This window comes from Enoplosus armatus, chromosome 14 (genome assembly GCF_043641665.1).
Source record: "Enoplosus armatus isolate fEnoArm2 chromosome 14, fEnoArm2.hap1, whole genome shotgun sequence".
Taxonomy (NCBI): domain Eukaryota; kingdom Metazoa; phylum Chordata; class Actinopteri; order Centrarchiformes; family Enoplosidae; genus Enoplosus; species Enoplosus armatus.
This window is the reverse complement of record NC_092193.1, coordinates 797517-818920: the sequence shown is the minus strand read 5'-3', so window position 1 is coordinate 818920 and position 21404 is coordinate 797517. Positions and strand designations below refer to the sequence as shown.

Here is a 21404-nt window from a genome sequence, read left to right as displayed (position 1 = left end):
ACTTAATTATCATTACTTATCATCAATAAATTGTTATTTATGTAATTGTAATTGTGTTTTCTATTGTCCATCCAAATCTGCACAACAACTAGTAATTAAAATGATCAAATAAATGTAGCGGAGTAAAAAGTGCAGTATTTGCCTCTGAGATGTAATGGCGTAGAAGTATAAAGTAGCTTCAAATGGAAATACTCAAGTAATAGTAGTACTTAAGTACACTTGCTGCTAACCACTGGAGATAGAGTCATTATCATGAGACCAGTCAAATTATAAACTAAAAAGTCATTTTTGTCATTGTCACTCCTATTATTATTATTATTATTATTATTATTGTTATTATTGTTGTTGTTGTTGTTGTTGTTGTTGCTACTGTTTTGTTATCATGATTCTTTCATGAGTCTTGAAACCGAAACCTGCCCCCCCCCCCTCCTTTCAGTCAGGCCCTGTGTGGGTCAGACAGGAACAATATGGCGCCGGGAGGAGCGTTAGCTTCTGGACCAGTCGTTGTCTGAAAGACTGGCGATCCGGCAGGATGAACCTCTGCGCCCAATATTTACGGTAAGCTCGGTGCGGTGTCCTCTGTCGGTCCCGCCAGTGGTACAGGTGTTGTCAGAAGCGGACATTTCAATCCAACAGGTGAATTGTTTTGTTCGGTTGCTAACGCTAAAGCTAGCTGGTTTTGGGACCACCCCCTTAGCTAAATGTTGGCGCTAGCTAGCTTCACATATCAACAAACAATCGATGCTACCGCCTGCCGTCACCTTACTCAAATTCAGTCAAATATCTGGAATGTTTGATACAAGCTGGTGTAGTTATACATATATTTAATGTTTGTTGTCCGGCGTTGGAGTGAATTCAAGGCTAAATTTGTGTTTACCCGCCACGGGCAGACGTGGTACTCAGTGTGTTATTGCTAGTTAGCTTTAGCTTGCTAGCGTCTTTCTGCGTATGTCAGGTTAGCATCAGCGAACTGATGCTGTTACGTATTAAATATGAATTTGGTTTATTAACACCAGCCGCTTTCATATGTAGTTACGGGTTCGAGTTGATTTGGCCACGTGTGTAACCGTTTCCGGGATTTAAATGTCGAGACGTGAATTAGCGGTGGGTGGTTAGTGTCTGATGTTAGCTAGCTGACGGGTTTTTAACGAAGGATTGTTGTTTGTATATATGTCGTCGCATTTGTGGATCCAGGGAATAGTCTGAGCCCGATATCACCACTGTGCCGTCTTGTCGACATTTGATATTAGCTGTTAAATGTTTTAATGAAGTCTCAGCGCATGGAGACGTAAGTGATAGAGGCATCATTGTCAGGTCTCTATCTCTGTCGTGAGCTGTTAGCTCGTTTGTTGTTTGTGGATTGTCTATAATAAGGAAGTGCTGTATGTTACTAATGTTATTAGCATGTATGAAGTCAAGTGCTGCCATGTTGTAGTGCTGTGTGTTTGTATGTGTGTCTCTGATGGACCCGGCTAACCTCCTCCTCTCTGTTTACATCCGAGCAGACAGGCAGAGGCCCTGAAGGCTGACATGACAGGTAGGTTTGCACCATCACCTCAAACATTTGCCTCAGTTATTGTACCTGACCAGTAACTTATTAGTTACCAATAGTTGTTGTACCTGACCAGTCCTACCTGCACATGCAGGGGAGGATACCTGCAAGCATACTAGGCTGCTTTGTTATTCACATACAGGCAAATGTGTGTTTTGACTTGAGATCTGTAACCCTCATCAGTGCTGAGTAGAGATCCCAATTGAGTTCAGACTGGTACCAAATGCTTGGTCAGACTCAGTCTGCACACGAAGCTGTGTTTGCTGTGAGAGAAGCATGATGACATCTGGGGTAAACCAAAAGTAGGTGCGTTCAGGTTGACACAATTTGAATACAATACAAAGAATTATGTTTATCGTTTATTTGCCCAGTTGAGATCAGTGTTGGACAGCTTCTCAGTCTGGAAGAAGAAAAGCACATTTAAGGGAAAATTAGTTCCATTTGTCTTCTGTTGTCGTTTTTACTGGGAACGGTGCATTATATTGTTTAGTAAGATAAAAATAGAAACGGATATATTTTATACATGATGGACAAAGAGTTGGCTGTTCGCAAACGAAAGATTTTAGGCAACTGATTCATAAAAGAAAGACTGGAACATGAGGAAAATGAGAGGTTGTCCTCACCCTTAACATTTCGACCAACAAAATCTTTGTCAGGCAAAACTCCACGAGAACAAAAAACAGGCTGTATAAACAGACAAAAATGAAGAGATCACACTATCCAAAACAACACCCACTATCCCCAAAACTGTTTACTATGCACAGAAAAGACACATACCTGGTTTTATTGGCAACATTAGAGAATTAGAAAATGTCCCGCTTTAATTGTAAATTAAATATTTGTGCCTTTTTGTCTGCTGGTTGGACAAAACAAGATGTTTGAAAAACATCTTGTTGGACTCTGGAACTGGGACGCACCTTTTCATTATTTTCTGACATTTTATTGACTAAACAATTAATAAAGAAAATAAACAGCTGATTAATTGATGATTTAAATAAAAAGGATTAATTGATAAGTCAGGCATTGTTTGTGCACCAGTAAATGAGTGTTTCAGATGATGAGCAGCCTTTCTCCTACTCTGGAGGTTTCATTGAGTGTCAACAGAATAATTGGTTAAACTGTTTTGCATTGTGATTAATATGAGCTGTTGATAAAATGTGACTTCCATCAGGTTTGGTGGCTGTAATTTATGATTTTTAGCTCAGTGGCTCTTGACAACAGCCCCAGCTTTTCCATCAGACCAGTGGATTGATTTGTTTTCCCACAGACCACACTGTTTGGCACTTGCTTTACCTATTTTTACCACCCACTTTGATTTTTAGAGCAGAGCAGCAGCTTCTCATGGTGGCTGGATACCTGCCAGAGTGTCTGGTGGAGGAAACTACAGCCTGCAGGCCTCAGCGCTCTGTGATGGTTTGTGCTTTGATGTCAAGTTTTTCCGGGAGGACTGTCTGTCACACCTGATCCTGATTAAATGGATCTCCAGTCTAAACAGGGAGATAAAGATGTTTCACACAATCACGGCAGCTGCTTCTTTGATGTCAGTCTCAGTCCTCAAACTTCCCAAATGCTCATTAAGTTTGTGGCTCGCATCTCCAGTCGCAGGTGGATGTCTTCTGGTCTGATTAATGCGGAATGATCAGCCTCAAAAACATGGACTCTCATTATAGTCACATGACTACAGACCAGGTTCAGCTCAATGAAAACGCCATAAGTTCCATTAGAGGAGAATAATCATGGTTGCTATTGTGCAACCAGGACAGATAAACCAGGAGCCGAGAGTGAACCAGAACAGGTAAACCAGGAGCCGAGAGTGAACCAGAACAGATAAACCAGGAGCCGAGTCAACCAGAACAGATAAACCAGGAGCTGAGAGTGAACCAGGACAGATAAATCAGGAGCAGAGGGTGAACCAGAACACATAAACCAGGAGCAGAGGGTGAACCGGGACAGATAAACCAGGAGCCGAGTCAACCAGGACAGATAAATCAGGAGCAGAGAGTGAACCAGGACAGATAAACCAGGAGCCGAGAGTGAACCGGAACAGATAAACCAGGAGCCGAGAGTGAACCGGAACAGATAAACCAGGAGCAGAGAGTGAACCGGGACAGATAAACCAGGAGACGAGAGTGAACCGGGACAGATAAACCAGGAGACGAGAGTGAACCAGGACAGATAAACCAGGAGCTGAGAGAGAACCAGGACAGATAAACCAGGAGACGAGAGTGAACCAGGACGAGTGAACCAGGACAGATAAACCAGGAGCCGAGAGTCAACCGGGACAGATAAACCAGGAGCCGAGAGTGAACCGGGACAGATAGACCAGGAGACGAGAGAGAACCGGGACAGATAAACCAGGAGCCGAGAGAGAACCAGGACAGATAAACCAGGAGCTGAGAGTCACTATGAAACCCTTTAAAGAGAGAGGAGCATTGGTATTATAAAGAAACCCATTTTAAAGACACAAATATCAGTTGAAATCAATAGTTTGCCATTTTTAGAAACCAGTGCTGATGTGGTACTTTCAGTGTTGACAGAAAAAGTACTTTTTAGATACCTTAAGAAATACTTTGAACTATGTGATCAAACAACACGTCAACAAGATTATTTTGACAGACGGTTGTTGCCAACTTTCAGTACCCAGGTTCAGCACTCAGCCCTGAGGCCATGGTTTCCCCATCCTGCTCTCCACCACCCACATCCTCCAGCTGATTTACACCTGTTTCCTCTCTGTGTGTTAGATTCGAAGCTGGGGGCGGCAGAGGTGTGGACGTCTCGGCAGGCCCTGCAGGACCTGTACCAGAAGATGCTGGTGACTGACCTGGAGTACGCTCTGGACAAGAAGGTGGAGCAAGACCTGTAAGCTGCTTCGCCTACATCATAGGGAGAAGAAAACTGTGTGGAATTGATGTGTCGGTCTTGATGGTGTTTCTTCTGTCTACCTGCAGGTGGAATCATGCTTTTAAGAACCAGATCACCACACTGCAGAGCCAGGCCAAGAACCGAGCCAACCCCAACCGCAGTGAGGTCCAGGCCAACCTGTCGCTGTTTCTGGAAGCAGCTAGTGGCTTCTACACACAGGTAAGATTCAGGTGGTGCTCAGTGGGAACCAGCAGGATCAGGTTCAACAAGGGTTTGGTTTTGTTTACATTTGATCAATTCTGGTCCTGTTTGAATCCTTATTGTGATTTCTTTTAGTATGAAACGAAATCAAAAATTTGTAATCGTTTTAGGATTCAATAAGCAGTAAACCTTCAACAGTGTTGGAGTCGAAGTCCTTCACAATAAACCCTGTGGCCTGTTGGTGACATTCGTTGAAAGAATAGAGCTTAGATTAGTTGACTTTGTCCTTACACCTGCTGCAGAGAATACTTTAGATTTTCGAAATGAGAAAAGGTGAAAACTGGTTTTCGAGGTCTTGCACCAGGAAAAGTGTTTACTGTTATAGATGAGCTATGATGCAATTTACCTGAATGATTATAAATGATGTATTTGTTCTAATGGTCGAAGGAAGCACGTCTCTCGTTGGAACACGTGGGCGCTGTTGACCAAACTGAGCTGCAAAGTCAACATGATGTGTTGCAAAATATTGATTTTTACATGTCAATGAAATCCCAGGTTTTCTCTCTGGTGTCTGGCTTTAGGAGAGAGCAGTGCAGTGTCAGATCCTCTGTTAGCATATCTGTTTATATCACAATTCACAACATTGAGCTTGCTCTGGATAAATGGTCCCACCTCCTGCTGTGTTGACTCCAGTTGCTGCAGGAGCTGTGCACTGTGTTCAACGTTGACCTGCCGTGTCGCGTCAAGTCGTCTCAGCTCGGCATCATCAGCAATAAACAGAGCACCAGCAGCGCCATCGTCACCCCGCAGCCCAGCTCCTGCTCCTACATCTGCCAGCACTGCCTCGTCCACCTCGGAGACATAGGTGAGAAAATCCACCATCTCAATGTTATGAGCCAACAATGGAGTGAAATCACTTAGTCATTAATGATTAATGGTTCATTCCCCATAAAATGCCAATACAAATCTGTTAAAGCTATCGGTCATCTGAGATCAGGTGTCTTTATTTTATCCATGTTTCTGTGTTTCAGCACGTTACCGTAACCAGACCAGCCAGGCGGAGTCTTACTACCGACATGCGGCTCAGCTGGTCCCATCAAACGGTGAGTCTGAATCTGAACTGCAGACTGGGGACGTAGCTCTTCAACTCTGTGTTTGAACGGCTGCATTAGAAGTAGGCTAGCAGTTTCCACCTACTTCTAGTCTACTTTGTGCTAAGCTAGGGTAAAGGCTATCTTAGTATCTTATTGGATAGGCTTGGTTGGAGGTATCTTTTTATCTCATCTGTACTGCACTTTGAATGTCCTTGTTGTTGGAAGTTGTTATACAGATAAACCTGCCTGTTAAATCTGATCGACCTCCTGATGTTTTGTCATCAATCCTGTTAATATCTCCAAGTTTTCTACAACTTAACTGTGAAGAAACTGAAATGATTTTTCTTTTATTGTTATACACATTGACTCAAATTTAATTAGCTTGCTTCCTAAAAATCCGCTGGATATTTGATCCCTTCCTTCAGCTTAAAGATTTGGAAATATAAAAATGCAAACTATTCCAGCAGGTAAGACAACCCTCAGATTAGAGCGGGCTTTCACCAGCAGCCATGTTTGTAGTTTCTCCTTGTGTATGTGATGTGATTCTCCTCTCTGTCTCCCGCAGGTCAACCATACAACCAGCTGGCCATCCTGGCCTCCTCTAAAGGAGACCACCTCACCACCATCTTCTACTACTGCCGCAGTATCGCAGTCAAGTTCCCCTTCCCAGCGGCCTCCACCAACCTGCAGAAGGCCCTGTCCAAGGCCCTGGAGAGGTAACACCGCGGAGAACACACTTCACTAACTGGAGTTTTCTTTTAATGCTCAGTTTAAATCAAAGAAATTGATTTGATTTGAAAATCTGCTCCTTCTGGGGAGAAATAAAGTCCACAAACAGGTCTTTGACTCTGATGTTTTTCTTCTGTATAAAATCCTCTGTTCCTGCAGCCGCGATGAAGTGAAAACCAAGTGGAGCGTGTCAGATTTCATCAGGGCCTTTATCAAGTTTCATGGCCATGTGTACCTGAGCAAGAGTCTGGACAAACTGGACGGTCTGAGGGAGAAACTGGAGGAGCAGTTTCAGGTAAAACAAAGACTATCTCCAGAGTTCAGCATTTAGTCAATTCTGGCTGTTTTCAAAGTATTTGAAAGTCATTATTTGATAACCTGTTTGTGTGTGCAGAGGCTGATCTTGCAGAAAGCCTTCAGCTCTCAGCAGCTGGTCCACATCACTGTCATCAACCTGTTTGAGCTCCACCACCTCAGAGACCTGACGGCTGACGGCAGCGAGCAGAGCTACAGCAGCGAGCAGCAGATCAGCTGGTTCCAGCTGCTCGGACTCTTCAGTAAGAACCACAAACACACTGATAGTACTGCTAATACTCATACTGGTACCTTTCAATGATCTGCTTTCAAACTATCATTATAGGTGCTTTATACTGCTTCTCAAGACCATTTTAGGCAGAGTGTGTCATAAATAAACTGTTGATTCCAAAGCATTTACATATAAAAACCAACAGTTTGAATATATGCTGGAGGCGTGAGCCCCACATGTGAGAACAGCCACTGTAATATCAGCCGAGTCCATTATGACATGTCTTTTAACTGCGTGTCAGTTGACGAGGGAGGCTCTGCATGCTGACATGAATCTAGTCCAGGGGTTCTCAACCTTTTTGACCTCTGGGCCCAATTTTCACAGTACATAGTGGCCCGGGGCCCATTTAAATATTAACACTTTCATTTCAATTGGTCCGAGTCTTGGTTTGATTTGTATTCAATAACTAAATCAAGTCCACTTACAGTTTAACAAGCTAAAACCTTGTAAAATAAATGATATGACACACTGTGATCATCTCAAAGACATTTCTTTATATCATGTAGGGTTAGGGTTCATGTAAACCTGCACATACAGCAACACTGAACAGGCGAGCAATTATAACAAATCAAGTTGCTACAAGAACAAATATAAAGGCTCAAGTCAATATTATTAACAAAATCTGAAATCCAAAAATATTTTGGTTTAGATACTCAAAAAACTGGTAATAAAATAAATACATTTAAAATAATAAGTTTCAAATTAAATAAACTGTAAATAAAATTTAAATAAAGTGCAATCGAAAATATTGCCTTATAACCTGCTGATGAATTTGACAATTTAGCAGTCTTCATTTTTCAAAACCTTCGCCTTTGAGGAGGGGGTGGCATCACTTTCATCTTCATTTTTTCGTTTTAAAAACTTTTCCATACCGTCAGCCAAAAGTTTGCAGCTGGCTTCTTCTGCTGCTGCTTATTGGAGCGTGTTCAACAACTGAATTACACCTCACTGTCACCAAGTGGTGGGAAGCTGCATTGCGGTCCCGCGGCCCTCGCAGCCCACAGGCGCAGAACTGAAAGTTTTTCGCGGCCCAGTAGATGGCGCTCGCGGCCCACCCTTGGGCCCCGGCCCCATGGCTGAGAATGACTGATCTAGTCTACAGTCATAAAATCATGTCAACGGGCTTTAAGTACAGGTACTGTACACCTGTCTTCACCACCTTAACCCTGTTCACCTTCGTCATCTGTCAGCATGTCTTCATAAAAGCATGTGTTCGATTTAATTGCTCACTGGGTCTGAAGAGACAGTATCTGACTGCAGTTTTTATGGGCTCAAAGAGGCGGATAATAGCAATAAGGTGATCCGCCCTAACCCTGACTTTTTGCAGGTGGAAACACAAACAAATCCTCATTCAGTCACAGTGGGCCTCCAACTCAGCTCACTGTGACTCAGATCTCCACCACCACTGGCAGAGCCATTACTAACCTAAAGTAACGTTGCTAGTCCTCCTGCTGCTTCAGTTAATGATTTATCATGTTTACGTCTTTGTGTGCTGTTTACGTAGGATCAACAGCCTCAGATGTAGTTCCTGACTGATGGTCGGGTGTTTGTGGTGTTTGACGTGACTTCCTGTCCCCTCAGTGTCCTTCCTGGGTGTCATGTGTAGCCGTGCTCTGCTCAACAAGAACCGAGGGGAGGAGATCATGGGGGAGTGTCCTCTGCCGGCCATTAAAGTGTCTCTGGACTGGTTCAAACTGAGACCCAGTGTCTTCCATGAGGCTGCTGTGGACAAGAGGCAGTAGTAAGTCTTTGTGTTTATTTTAGTTTTTTATTTTGTCTGTCTGTGTTGATCTTGCTCTGTGAAGCACATTGGGCTGCATGTGTGTATGAAAGGTGCTTTATAAATGAAGTTTTTTTTAATCTGAGTAATTTTACGGTTTAGCTGTTCAGTAAACATCAGGCTGTTTGATTGTGAACAAGCAGGACGTTTAACTCCTCTTCCTCCTGTCTCTCAGTATCTGGCCCTGGCTGGTCTCCATCCTCAACAGTTTCCAGCCGAAAGAGGACGACGTGTCCTGTTCGTCAGGTAGGAAACCCGCTGGTATTGATGAATGTACAGCTGCACTGAAACCAATCAGGTTCTTTATTTGGTTCAGTGATCGATACGATGGACAACAATTACAGGAACAAATGATTCTAGCTGAAGGTTTTGTTTTGTTTGTTTTGTCTGCAGTGACGCCCCTGCCAGAGGAGTTTGAGTTGCAGGGTTTCTTGGCGCTCCGGCCCGCTCTGAGGTAATGCACGCTACACTTCTACAGCAGGATGGTGGGATGGAGAACGTTCAGCTGTGGGATGGTGGGATGGAGAACGTTCAGCTGTGGGATGGTGGGATGGAGAATGTTCAGCAGTGGGATGGTGGGATGGAGAACGTTCAGCTGTGGGATGGAGAACGTTCAGCAGTGGGATGGAGAACGTTCAGCTGTGGGATGGTGGGATGGAGAATGTTCAGCTGTGGGATGGAGAACGTTCAGCAGTGGGATGGTGGGATGGAGAATGTTCAGCTGTGGGATGGAGAACGTTCAGCAGTGGGATGGTGGGATGGAGAATGTTCAGCAGTGGGATGGAGAACGTTCAGCTGTGGGATGGTGGGATGGAGAACGTTCAGCTGTGGGATGGTGTGATGGAGAACGTTCAGCTGTGGGATGGTGGGATGGAGAACGTTCAGCTGTGGAATGGAGAACGTTCAGCAGTGGGATGGAGAATGTTCAGCTGTGGGATGGTGGGATGGAGAATGTTCAGCTGTGGGATGGTGGGATGGTGGGATGGAGAATGTTCAGCTGTGGGATGGTGGGATGGTGGGATGGAGAACGTTCAGCTGTGGGATGGTGGGATGGAGAACGTTCAGCTGTGGGATGGTGGGATGGAGAACGTTCAGATCTGAGTCATTCAGTCAGAATGTTTCCGTGTTGTGATGTCTGTTGGTGTTTCAGGTCCCTGGACTTCACTAAAGGTCATCAGGGCATCCTGGTGGACAGGGACGGCCTGCCGGTTCACACTCGACATCAGAGACTCATCAGTTTGGGCAAATGGATGGCCGACAACCAGCCGGGGTGAGTGTTCATCTCCTCTGTGACTGCCTCAGTCGGTTTCTATACCAGTAAACAACAAGACAAACGTACTCTAAACACTGTGGGCCAGATTTACACACAACATGGTGTTTCAAGGTTTTCATGGAACTTGCAGCTGCAGTCTGCGTGTAGTTGGCTTGTAATTTACAAGGACAGCAGCTCATTGAGTATTCAGCTCCTGGACAGATCATATGACAGGGAGTGGAATCGATGATCAATGAATCAATAAGTTCACTGACTGAAAATTAACTATTGAGATCATTGATTAAATGTTTCAGTCATTTTAAGCAAAAAAAAACAAAAAAAAATTTCCAACATGAGGATTTTCTGCGTTCTCTGTTCCTGTCACAGTAAACTGAATATCTTTGGGTTTTAGACTGTTGGTCGGACGGAACAAGACGTTTGAAGACGTCAGAAGGAATTTGGGGAAATTATAATGGACATTATTCATTAATTTTGGACATTTTAGGAACAAAACAATGAATCTATTAGTGGAGAAAATAGCATCGATGGTAAAAATGGTAGTTGCAGACCCACAGGAGACCTCCGGAGGCGCAGTTCATTTAGTTTCAGTTTAGAGAAGTAGCAATAATATATTGATTCCACAACATTTACTTTGGCCACAGTTCAGTTTGTCTGAGAAAAAACACTACTCATAAAATGATGCACAAAAGGCACAAAATATTTACTGCAAATGGTGGAGAGCGAGGCTGGAGTACTGAGCTCTGTTAATGCAGCTGAGTGCTCACTGTCACTTCTCCCTAGTAGAAAGAAGGAGCCCCCCCGCCACCTACCTCGTGGCTTGTGAAAATCCCATCTGCGTAAATTTTATTCACCTCATTATTTGAGCAACGACTTGTTGTATCAATGACTTTTAGACCTGGTTGTTAGAAGACAGCTGGAGGCTAGCGAGACCTTTCCACTGGGTCGTTGCTAGGTGACCAGAATGTGGGAAACCAAGGAGATGATGATGATGATGTTTGGGGTAATTTATTTGCCTTTTTGAAACCATTAAAAGACTTGCACTAACCAAATAATAGGATGAGCTTCAGCTGAGTGTCAGAGGTCAGATATCATCAATATGTTGTCTTTGCATTCTCTCTGCAGGCTGATCCAGTGCAGAGTGAGTGAGGACGGCCTCCTCGTCTTCCTCACTGACATTCCGGAGCAGGCCATCGAGGAACCGCAGGAGAAAGAGGCGCCGGTGTTGCAGGAGTCGTCCAACGGCGAGCAGACACCCAACGACGGCGGAAACTCGGGCCTGAAGTCGGTGCTGTCGGCCGGAAAGACGCAGAGCTCGTGGCCCGACGGAAGCGACCGACCCGTCGTCACCTTCAAGGAGAACATCAAACCCCGAGAGCAGAGCCGCGAGCAGACACGAAACCATCATCTGAAAGACAGCGGCAAGGAACGCAGAGACTTCACCAAAGGCAACGGGGCTGCTGGGAAAGGAGAGCTGAAGAGGGACGGGAAGAGGAAGAGTGAGCTGAAAAAAGCTGGTCATGAGAAAACTACTGATGCTGGAAAACAGGTGCATTTAGCCGTAATGTTTAGCAGCTGACAGAGCTTCTAACGCGGAGTCGTGCTGAAGCAGCCGGTCACAATGTTGGACTTGTTTTCTCTCGTTCAGGTGAAGGCGCAGCCGGAGCTGAGGAAGACCCCGGTGTCTGAGGCGAAGAAGACACCTGTCACTCAAACCCAAACCACCTGCTCCTCCCAGTTCATCCCCATCCATCATCCTGGAGCCTTCCCACCACTGCCCAGCAGACCTGGTACACACACACACACACACACACACACACACACACACACACACACACAGTTCTCACTTTGTCAAAATTGTTTGTATTTTCCAAAGTTGTCTTCAAATAAAAGCTGCAAAATGTCAAATATTTGCTGGTTTCAGCTCTGGAAGATTATATCGGCGTTTTTTCACTATTTTTCTGACATTTTTAGACGATTAATAGATGAAATAATCTGAAGATGAATAGGTAATGAAAACAATCGTTAGTTGCAGCACTGCTTCCGATTCTTGTCTCCAGAAGAGGCGTTTCAACCCGGGTTTCAGTTGTCTGTCTCACGTGTGTCTGACGCTTCTCCTTCAATCAATACAGGCGTCAAACACAAGCTGTGTTTTGTGTAAATCAAGTTTCTAGAGTTGTTTTCATTTTGTATAATAACATTTTTACAGCGAATACAGACGAACCTTTTGGGACTCAGTCGCCCCAGTTCATTGGCTCAGTGGTTTGTACTTGCTCATATGACAGTCATTCATAAGGAGATTGTAGATCCAAACCACTCAGCCACCCAATAAATAAATGCCTAATTTTTAACTGAATTGGATCCCTATATGAAATGGATCCCTGTATGAATGGGATCCCTCTCCAGTGGTACAAGTTGCCTCGTGTTGTGTCTGATTGCAGTTTTACAGTCAGTTGAAATGCTGCTCCTAATTGGTTCCTCTGCAGGTTTCCCTCCTTCAGCCTATGTGATCCCTCCCCCCGTGGCGTTCCCGGGGCTTCAGGTTAATCCGGGCTTCACCTTCTCCACTGGAGTGTCCGTCCCACCTTTCCTCCAACCGGGCGTTCACGCCCAGGCCGGCACCCAGGGCGGGAAGCAGTCCCACATTCCCTACAGTCAGCAGAGGCCCTCTGGTCCTGGTCCAGGTCAGGGGCCGGGGTCCTCGGGCCAGGGCCCGGGGCCCATGAACCAGGGCCCCTCCCAGGGTCAACAGCCCCAGACCCAGTCGCCCTCCCAGCAGGCCATGCAGCAGTCGGTCCAGCTGCAGGTGCAGGCGATGACCCAGCAGCAGCAGTCGCCCACCAAACCGGTCCAGCAGGTCGGGATGGGGAAGAGTCCACCTCACCACCCGGGGCTGCAGCAGGTCAGTAGTGTCTGTGGATCTTCCTCTCTCACTGCAGCCTCCACCAATTAGAGGGATGGGGCAGCCTGCTGAAGCCTGATGGGCGAAACCCAGGGCATTAAAAAAGCAATGCTAATGCTCCCAGTTTGAAGTCTTAGTGTGTTGGACTTGTGAAGGGTGTAAAGCACAGACCAGCCTGCTGTCTAGACCAGTGGTTCCCAACTGGGGGGTTCTGACCCCCACAAAGTGTTGCAAGATGAATCTGAGCGACACCACGTTATATTTGGTATTTCAGACTTTCCTGTAATCTTTGCTTTGTGAATTACTGGACAATTTTACAATTTATAATTATTCAGTAAAACAAGGAAAAAAAGTCACTCTTTGGTTCAACTTGTGACAACAAGTACAGACCTGCAACCTGTGAGGACGGGTCTCAAGCAGACATGGCATCGTTTTAAGGGGTCACAAGCTCAAAAGGTTGGGAGCCGCTGCTCTAGACAGCCTCAGATACAGACAGATGACAAACGTCTGGTACAGTGAGTGATATTTACTCTAGTTATGTGTCTGGGCTCAGCAGTATATGCAGGTCCAGGATCAGCCAGCTCAGATGTGGAACCAGGCTCAGGCTGCTCTGCAGAAGATTTCTCCCATGCAGATGTCCATGAAGCAGCCTCAGCAGCAGCAGGCCTTTTACATGGCGGCTCAGGATCCTCTCAAACTGTACGAGCACCAGCTGCAGCCGCCCACCCAGCCACAGCTCTCCAACATGGACAAGAAGATCAAGTACCCCAACGTCAAGATGCAGGACTTCTACTGGGAGCCGTCGTACAGGATAGGGGACGGTCTGGCTGTGATGGCAGATAGGATGAAGAGGCCTCCGCCGGGTGGTATCTGTTCTGAGCAGGACCCCTCAGCTGGGCCCCGGGGACCCCCCTTTGAGGTGAGCAGCTCTCAGGTGACAGTGAAAGAGGAGGAGGTGGTCCTGTCCTGCTGCTTTGCTGTCTCTATGCTTCTGTTTCTTGCACTTTTCCTACTTCCTTCTGTTCCTCTTCGTTGCCTGGTTGGAAGCTTCTTGCAGCAGTTACAGATGAGTCAGTCAGGTTGGATTTGAGATGAGAGGTTCTTGAAAACTTTGCTGTACATGTTGGATACTTGATTCAAAACAATGATTTTATATATATGAATACTCCTGCTGGTGTTCTGGAGGGAAATGGACCTAAATTGAACATTTGATTAAACACTTTCTTAACTTTTGTTGAATTGATTGAATTGAGTGACAATGCTGAATCCATAAAAAGGAAATATCAACTAGAGCTGTCACTTTGTAGTCGAAGTACCGTTTGAACATGAGGAAAAGATAAATATTTGATCTGTAGTCAGTTTGAAGTTTACTTCAGTGTACTTCAGGGGAGGTGCGATCGTAAAAAGCGATTAGGTTTTGACACCATACATGTAAAACTCCTACCTGAGGTCTGTAGAGACTGACGTGCACTGATGTAAACTGCAGCGGTAGTGTTACCTTGACAACACATCTGTTTTAGTCACTCGGCATGAGGAATGAATGAAACAACACGTTAACATTCATTTGAACTACAACTCTTAAACCAGCTGGTCTTTCCCTCAGGTTATTGGTTAGCAGAGGTGCTAAGATCCAGTGTTGAGACAGCGTTCCTAAAGAAGAAGAACAATAGGATCTCTCAGATGTTCCTTACACACCAACATGGTGGAACAGGTCAAAGGCCTTTCCAAGGAGAGAGCTGAAATTGAAACGATTCGTCACAATTCAATTCAAACTACGCTGTCTCTGCTAACAGTAGCAACCAGAGTGACGGCCTTCTCAACACGGTTCACTGATGCACACTGTTTTCTCTGTTAGACTCGACAGACTCGATGACTTGTTGAGATTTGTTTCACTGTCAGGATCTCTGTCTCCTCCGTGGTGTTCAACTCTGATCTGTGTTCAGCTTGCAGGCTTCTGTAGCGTTTAGCATGACTTTCCTTCTTTCCACCTCTGTCTTACCGGCTTGCCTTTCTTTTTCTCTTCTCTTTACTCCTCCTCCCTCTTCTTCCTCTTCTTCCTCTTCTTGCTTCATCTCTCTAGGACAACAAGAGCTCGCCTCTTCTACCTCCTGACCTGTTAAAAACTCTAGCAGATTTTGAGGAGGAGGAGGAGCTGGTCTTTACTAAGCCTCCTGATTTCTTCCAGGCCTTGGCTGGTCCTCTTAGCACTGCTCCTGGACCAAACATATTTGTATGTAGCCCTGTCTTCAGCCTCAAACACCCCCATCCTGAACACCCCCACCACATCTAGCCCCATCCAGACCTAAAGCCACATTCTGCTCATCATTTGCCATCTCTTCACTGAACTGACGTGCTGTCTTCCACATCTTGTGCTGTTAGTTGTCGTGTAGAGTGAATCACGTGGCGTGGTTATTATGTTGCCCAGCCACAGTCAGCAGACTGATTTACAAAATAAAAGTCTCACATTCAGGCATATATTTAAAAATCTGAAAGTCAAACATGTAGCTTCCCTGGTGTTTTAACTGACAGGAGGGCGAGTAGATAATGAGTGAATGGGATTGTCTTCACCTGTAAATTCAGATTTTTACTTGAAAGATTTGGCAGGAAGATATCTTTCTTCTTCTGCCTCTCTGCTCGGAGTGAAATATGAAAAATGCTGACAGCTGAAAGACACACAATCCATAACCATGTCAGAGAAGAGGCCATTTCCTGATTTATTTCTGCAAAGTGTGAGATGAAATGGCCGTTAACAGCCACTAATCCTTCAGATTGTGGCTTTAGTGTTAAGCAACGATGTGATGCCTCCTGGAGATTCAAAGGAAATTTAAACACAACAGACAAAAGGGTCAAATCAAAGAAGAGGAATATGAAACGGATCCCTGAAAGGTTTTCATAGAGATGTAAAAGATGATGATGGTTAGCATCCACGACAGTTAGTCCAGGATTTTCTAAACTTATGATATCCTGTCTGTGTGAGACTTCTGTTGGCAGACAGCTAGACTGCTGATGCTTTCAATTCTCATTAAATGAGTCATCCTCAGACACCCTCCTCTTATGAAAGGGACCCTCCTGCGAGGACCTCAGAGCCTTTAGTTTAATGGCCACTTCAGAAATACAGATTTACATGACAGGCCTTTATTCATAGGAATAGATGGATCATCAGCATGTTTGTGAAAGACGTGTGAGATGTCACACAGCAGCTGTCTGTTGGTCCTCATCCCGTCTGTCCTTCGTCTCTGCAGCTACCAAACCAGACCAGGATGGAGAGTGGCCCCGAGGTCCTCAGCCAATCATCTTCTCTCCTGCCCATATCTGGCTTCCCCATGCAGGTCAGACCCGTCATCTGAAAAGTTCCTCTTCCTAATTCACCAAACACTGAAAGTGAACATCTGGGTTTCTCAAAAAGGGATGAAAACATGTCTCAGAATATTCACCTCTAAACACTTTCTTGTTTCCATTTGATAGAATAAATGAAACCAGTTTGCAGAGAAATGTTAAGTTTGTTGTGACTGTTGTAATATGGTTCAACCACCAGATGGCAAAGTAGAAGTTAACCAAAGACTTGGACAGTCTGGATTCAGTAAACACATGTGTTTAAACACGTTTGCATCTGCATGTCTGAGACTGCTCGAGGTTTAAAAAGGGACAAAAGGGACAGTTATGATGGTAGAAACTGACAGGAACAGATTTCCGTTGTGGCAGTGTGTATGTTGTGTGTAATTTCATCTGTAGACTGATGGACTTTATAGTCATTCTCTTTAATCCATGATCAAAGATCAATCAGTACCTGATCGATCAGAGCTGTAATGTCTGCACGTGTTCTGTGTTCAGGAGTACAACCAGAACAGCATCTTCAGTCAGGCCTACGGCAAGAACCTGCCGCCCAGCTCCAAGCCCGACGCTCCCATGATGCACCAGGAGCCGTCCCTCTACTCCCTGTTTGAAGGGACTCCCTGGTCCCCCTCCCTCCCTGCCAGCTCAGGTACGCCACACCTGTAAAGACATACATGAAATCTATATTCAGGTGAATCTGTGAAAAATGGCTCTGATGTAAGCTGTATTCTGATTGGCAGATCACTCCACCCCGGCCAGCCAATCCCCTCACTCCTCCAACCCCAGCAGCCTGCCGTCCTCCCCACCGACACACAATCACGGAGCCATGCCCTTCTCTAACTTCGGGCCCATAGGCACCCCCGACAGCCGGGACCGCAGGGTGGTGGACCGCTGGAAGGCTGACAAGACTGGTGAGGGAGGGACGTGGTTCAGGGGGTTCAGAGGGTTCAGGGGGTTGGGAGGGACAGCGTTCAGAGGGTTCAGGGGGTTGGGAGGGACTGAAATGTGACGATGCAAAACATAACATAGATCAGCTGATCAGAGTCACTGTCGAATAATAGGCGGTTTAGTGACGGTGATCTGTTTTTACCCAAAGCTGTGAGTTGAGGGTTAAATGTACTGTGTTGTTCCAGATGTTGACATGTGGCCGGTGTGTTGTCTCTTAGGAGCGGTCAGCGGGTTCGGTCTGGACTACCTGCCGGCCGCGGCCTCCTCTGCAGCGTCAGACACCAGCTGGCACCAAGCCGGACCGACCGGCAGCTCCTGGACCAATCAGGAGTCTCCTATGGAGGAGTCGTCCTCCACCGTGCTGCTCGACAGCCTCAAGGTCCACTAACGTCCCCTCAGACCCCTCAGACCCCTCAGACAGTCTCACTGCTTAGTTTATGTGTTATTATGTTTTGTGGGTTTGATCTCACTTTCTCACTGCCTGTTGTTTAGCTTTAGCTTCAGTCGGTTTCAGTTTCAGACCCCTTTTGTAGATATGAAAATATAAAAGCAATGTGTTAATCTGCTTTACAGATTAAAACAGACAATAAGACATAAAATACCAAAGAATCCCACTGATGTTTGTGATGAACAGGATTAGCATCATGCTAACACTTAGCTCTCCCCTGCAGTCGATCTGGTCGAGCTCCATGATGCAGCCCGGCCCGTCGGCCCTGGAGCAGCTCCTCCTGCAGCAGAAACAGAAGCAGCAGCGAGGTCACGGCGCCATGAACCCGCCTCACTGAACGGCAGGCCGAGGCGGCGCTTTGTGTCCGGACGTCAACAAAACCACCACCAGGAGAAACGGGAGGGAAAAAAAACACAAGTTTGACGAAGACGAGCTCCAACTAAAACGGAAAATTAAACCGGTGAGAAACGGTGGAGGCTGGGGAGGCGACGTGACCCCCCGACGAGGCTGAAACACCACCCCACACCCCCCTCGGCTGTCGAGGAGCGGTGACGCCCCTCCTGGACCGGAGGGTGCGCGATCTCTTCAACCGCGGCGCCACGCGCCACCGCCGGGTTTCCTTCAACCCGCGGAAATCTGAACATTGAGGAACATAACCCCCCCCCCCCCCCCACCCCCCATCACCACCACTGCCCCCCACCCCCCCGGTTTTTGGACAGACACCACATCTTCACAACTCCTCTCTCATCTGGAAGAACTTCTTCTTTCTTTGGAACAAAAAAAAAAAAAAACGAGCTCCTGGACGTCTGCTCGGTCTCGTCGGAGCGCCTGTTTTTAGCGTCTCTGCCGCCGCAGACTGAAGGGGGGGTGTTGTGAGAGAGTGAGGACGGTGTGGTGGTCAGGTTCAGGGGGGAAGTCAGGTGAAGAACCGGGGGTCAAAATAGACTGGACTATCTGATCTCTCATTCATTTTCATTACTGAGGAGGAGGAGGGCTCTCTGTAGCTTAGTGGTTGAATGGTTGAATGAAGGAAGGAAAGGAGGACGGTTTGGGTTGGTACAGCTATATAAATATATAAATAAATATATATTGCCATAGTTGGACTTTAAACGGGCCTTGTTTCTTAGCCGTGTTGTGAGAACGAGGACTGGACGTTGCTGTGTGAAGCCAGGTGTGTAACGTCACCTGCACCGAGCGCTCGCTCGCTGTCCGACCTTTTTGAAGGAAGAGCCTGGAGCCCGACGGGACGGCTTCGTGGTGCCAGTAAACGTCGCAGGAAAGACAGAAGTACAAGGGAGGGGGGCTAAGAACATAAAAACCCCGTCACACTTAGGGATAGTATTACCGTTAGCTTCAAGAGATTGCAGATATTAACAAAAAAAAACTGTATTTTGTGATTTGTTCGTAGCAGTTTTAGCTTCACGCCCTCTGAGGTGAATACAGGTATGTCTATTAGCTTCCTGCTTGAATAATTTCGGGGTTCTCTTCCTCTCTGGCCTCTTCCTGTTATTTCTTTACTTAATGAAGAAAAAAAACAAGATGTAACCCTGCTCGCTTACTTAACCTGCATTTACTGTTTCTTCATGTCCATGTTCTGCCTTTTTACTAGTTTTAAGCAGCTCTGCCTGCTCACTGTCCCATTACTACTGACGGCTGTGAAGACAGACAGACAGACAGACCGTCAGTCGGCTCAGCCTGAATGTTTTCCGCCATCTTTTCTTCAATAACCACGACTGCAGCTCGACCCTGTACAGCAGATTGTTTATGAATCGTAGCGTCTGGAAGCCCTGCAGCTCTGCTTTTATTTACCTGTAACTGAAGCCCCCTTTTCAACCGAAAAGTCTAAAAGGAACTACGGAGCCACGAGAACCAAACTCAGGAACTGGAAGCACCTTTTTGTGCATCTTCCTCGCGTCCGATGAACCATGAAAACTAAGGAATTAATCCTGTAACAGATTAGAAAAAGCGGAGTCCTTGTGTTGTTCAGGGCTGCAACTGATTCTTTTCTTGAGTAATTGATTAATACTTTGGTTTATAGAATGTCTTCATAATGTTGTTTTGTCTGATCAGGAGTCCCAAAGAGAGTCCGTTTACTCTCGCAGGATAATATTTATGTTTGAGAAGCTGGAACCTGTGAGTTTTGGCCATTTTTGCTTGAAAAATAACTTAAGCGATAAATCAATTATCAAAATTGTTTCCAATAATTTTCTGTTGATCGACTGATCTATGAACCGACTTGCAGCTCTTGTCATTTTGTCTAAAACATCATTTTTAAGAAGTTTAAAAATGTGAAGATGTTCAGTTAATTGTCATTAATGACAAAGAAAAGCCACATTTGTTGACATTTGAGCAGCAGGAACCAGCAGACGTTCAGTGCTTTTGTTTGAAAAATGACTGAATCAATTATCAATCATCAGAGTGCAGCCCTGAGTTTAGTTTGAAAGGCAACAGACAGAGGTGGAAGGTGCTTCTCTAGTTTTACAGTTATTTCTTTCTGCTTTAGTACTAACAATCTGCAAACTGCACCCTGATAGTTCCTGGGCCACCTGACAAGGACTCTCTTTAGGTCCAGGAACTAAATGTAAATTTTCTGAGTCCCCTAAAATGGTTCCTGAGTTCCTGGAGAGTTGCTGTGGTGGAGATGGGCTGGAAGAGTTTCACCCTTGTTGAACATTTACATGCCGTCAGTCCTGGTTGTTTTGAAGCCAATCAGTGACAGCTGACCAATCAGGACGCTCAGAGGCTCCACCATCCCCTATAGGCTTCAGGCTTAGCAGGAGGTGACGGTTTAGACTGCAGCACTGTAAGTAACTTCCTGTCCAGTTTAAACCAGCAGAGAGCAGTTTTTCTACCTTAAACAAACACTCGTGTAGTTTCAAGGGAAAAAAATAAAAGCCTGTTTTTATTTTCCCGTCGAGGGCGTTTTATTAAAGCAGACTTCAGAGACGTGTCTATTTTCTGTGTGATTGTGCTTTTCATGTTGCATTTAAAAAATGTATTTGAAAAATAATAAAGATAAAATATTAATGAATGTGAGGACGAATTTGGCCAGAAGCGTCAAGGAGAGAGTTTGTTTTCCTGTTTGAGGCTCCCCACGTGGATCCGAGCTACTGGTTCTGGTTGCCTTTAGTTTTTTTGGAGTAAGAACTAAATGGACTGGGATCTGTCGATGACATTCCACTCTGTAAGATGTTTGGGAGGTTTCAGGGCGGCGGGTCCTCGTTGGTTGGAGCTCTGATGAGACGGGAATCATCGGTTCAGATCTGAGCTTTGACTTTTGTGTTTCTGTCTCTGTAGACTTTGAGAACTGGTGGAATCAGCCTTTAAATAAACTTAAACTATGTTCTCCCTTGACACCGTGTCCAGGTTCATTTATCGTCTTTTTTCAGTGCAGCTTGCAGTCAGATCCTTCGCTTCAACAAAGACTTCCTCCCAGGCAGTAGACTGTGCCCAACCAACTACACCAAATACTTCACTTCAACAGAAACGGAGCCTTTACTCTGATCAGAATCAGAAACTGTTTATTGCCAAGTAACATACATTACAGGGAATTTGCCGTAGTCTGAAGGTGCTATTGTTTTGACAACAAATAAGTAGAATATAAAAGGTAAAATGAGAATAAAAATAAAAAGATAAAATAAATAGCAAACAGTGCAGTGACCAGAATAAGGTAAAGTGTCTAGTAGGGGGTGGGTGCGT

The 21404-nt window shown here is 45.5% G+C and overlaps 1 protein-coding gene across 1 annotated transcript; it reads left to right on the top strand.

The window, feature by feature from the left end:
- Positions 1–486: 486 nt before the first annotated feature.
- Positions 487–21059, top strand: smg7 (SMG7 nonsense mediated mRNA decay factor). Its single transcript, XM_070918604.1, has 22 exons — positions 487–558; positions 1506–1537; positions 4294–4411; positions 4501–4633; positions 5309–5480; positions 5647–5718; positions 6275–6425; positions 6598–6733; positions 6833–6995; positions 8606–8765; positions 8980–9050; positions 9198–9258; positions 9955–10074; positions 11200–11623; positions 11687–11864; positions 12561–12976; positions 13530–13895; positions 16219–16305; positions 16808–16958; positions 17050–17220; positions 17479–17636; positions 17929–21059. The coding sequence occupies exons 1-22, from the start codon at positions 533–535 to the stop codon at positions 18040–18042; spliced, it is 3480 nt and encodes a 1159-aa protein (XP_070774705.1). The 5' UTR covers positions 487–532; the 3' UTR covers positions 18043–21059.
- Positions 21060–21404: the final 345 nt, after the last annotated feature.

Bases quoted from the DNA above. Each gene is read 5' to 3' on its own strand.
- smg7 (XM_070918604.1), top strand. From the start codon at position 533: ATGAACCTCTGCGCCCAATATTTACG. The intron at 559-1,505 runs GTAAGCTCGGTG...ACATCCGAGCAG, and splicing joins CTCTGCGCCCAATATTTACG to ACAGGCAGAGGCCCTGAAGG. The intron at 1,538-4,293 runs GTAGGTTTGCAC...TCTGTGTGTTAG, and splicing joins CCTGAAGGCTGACATGACAG to ATTCGAAGCTGGGGGCGGCA.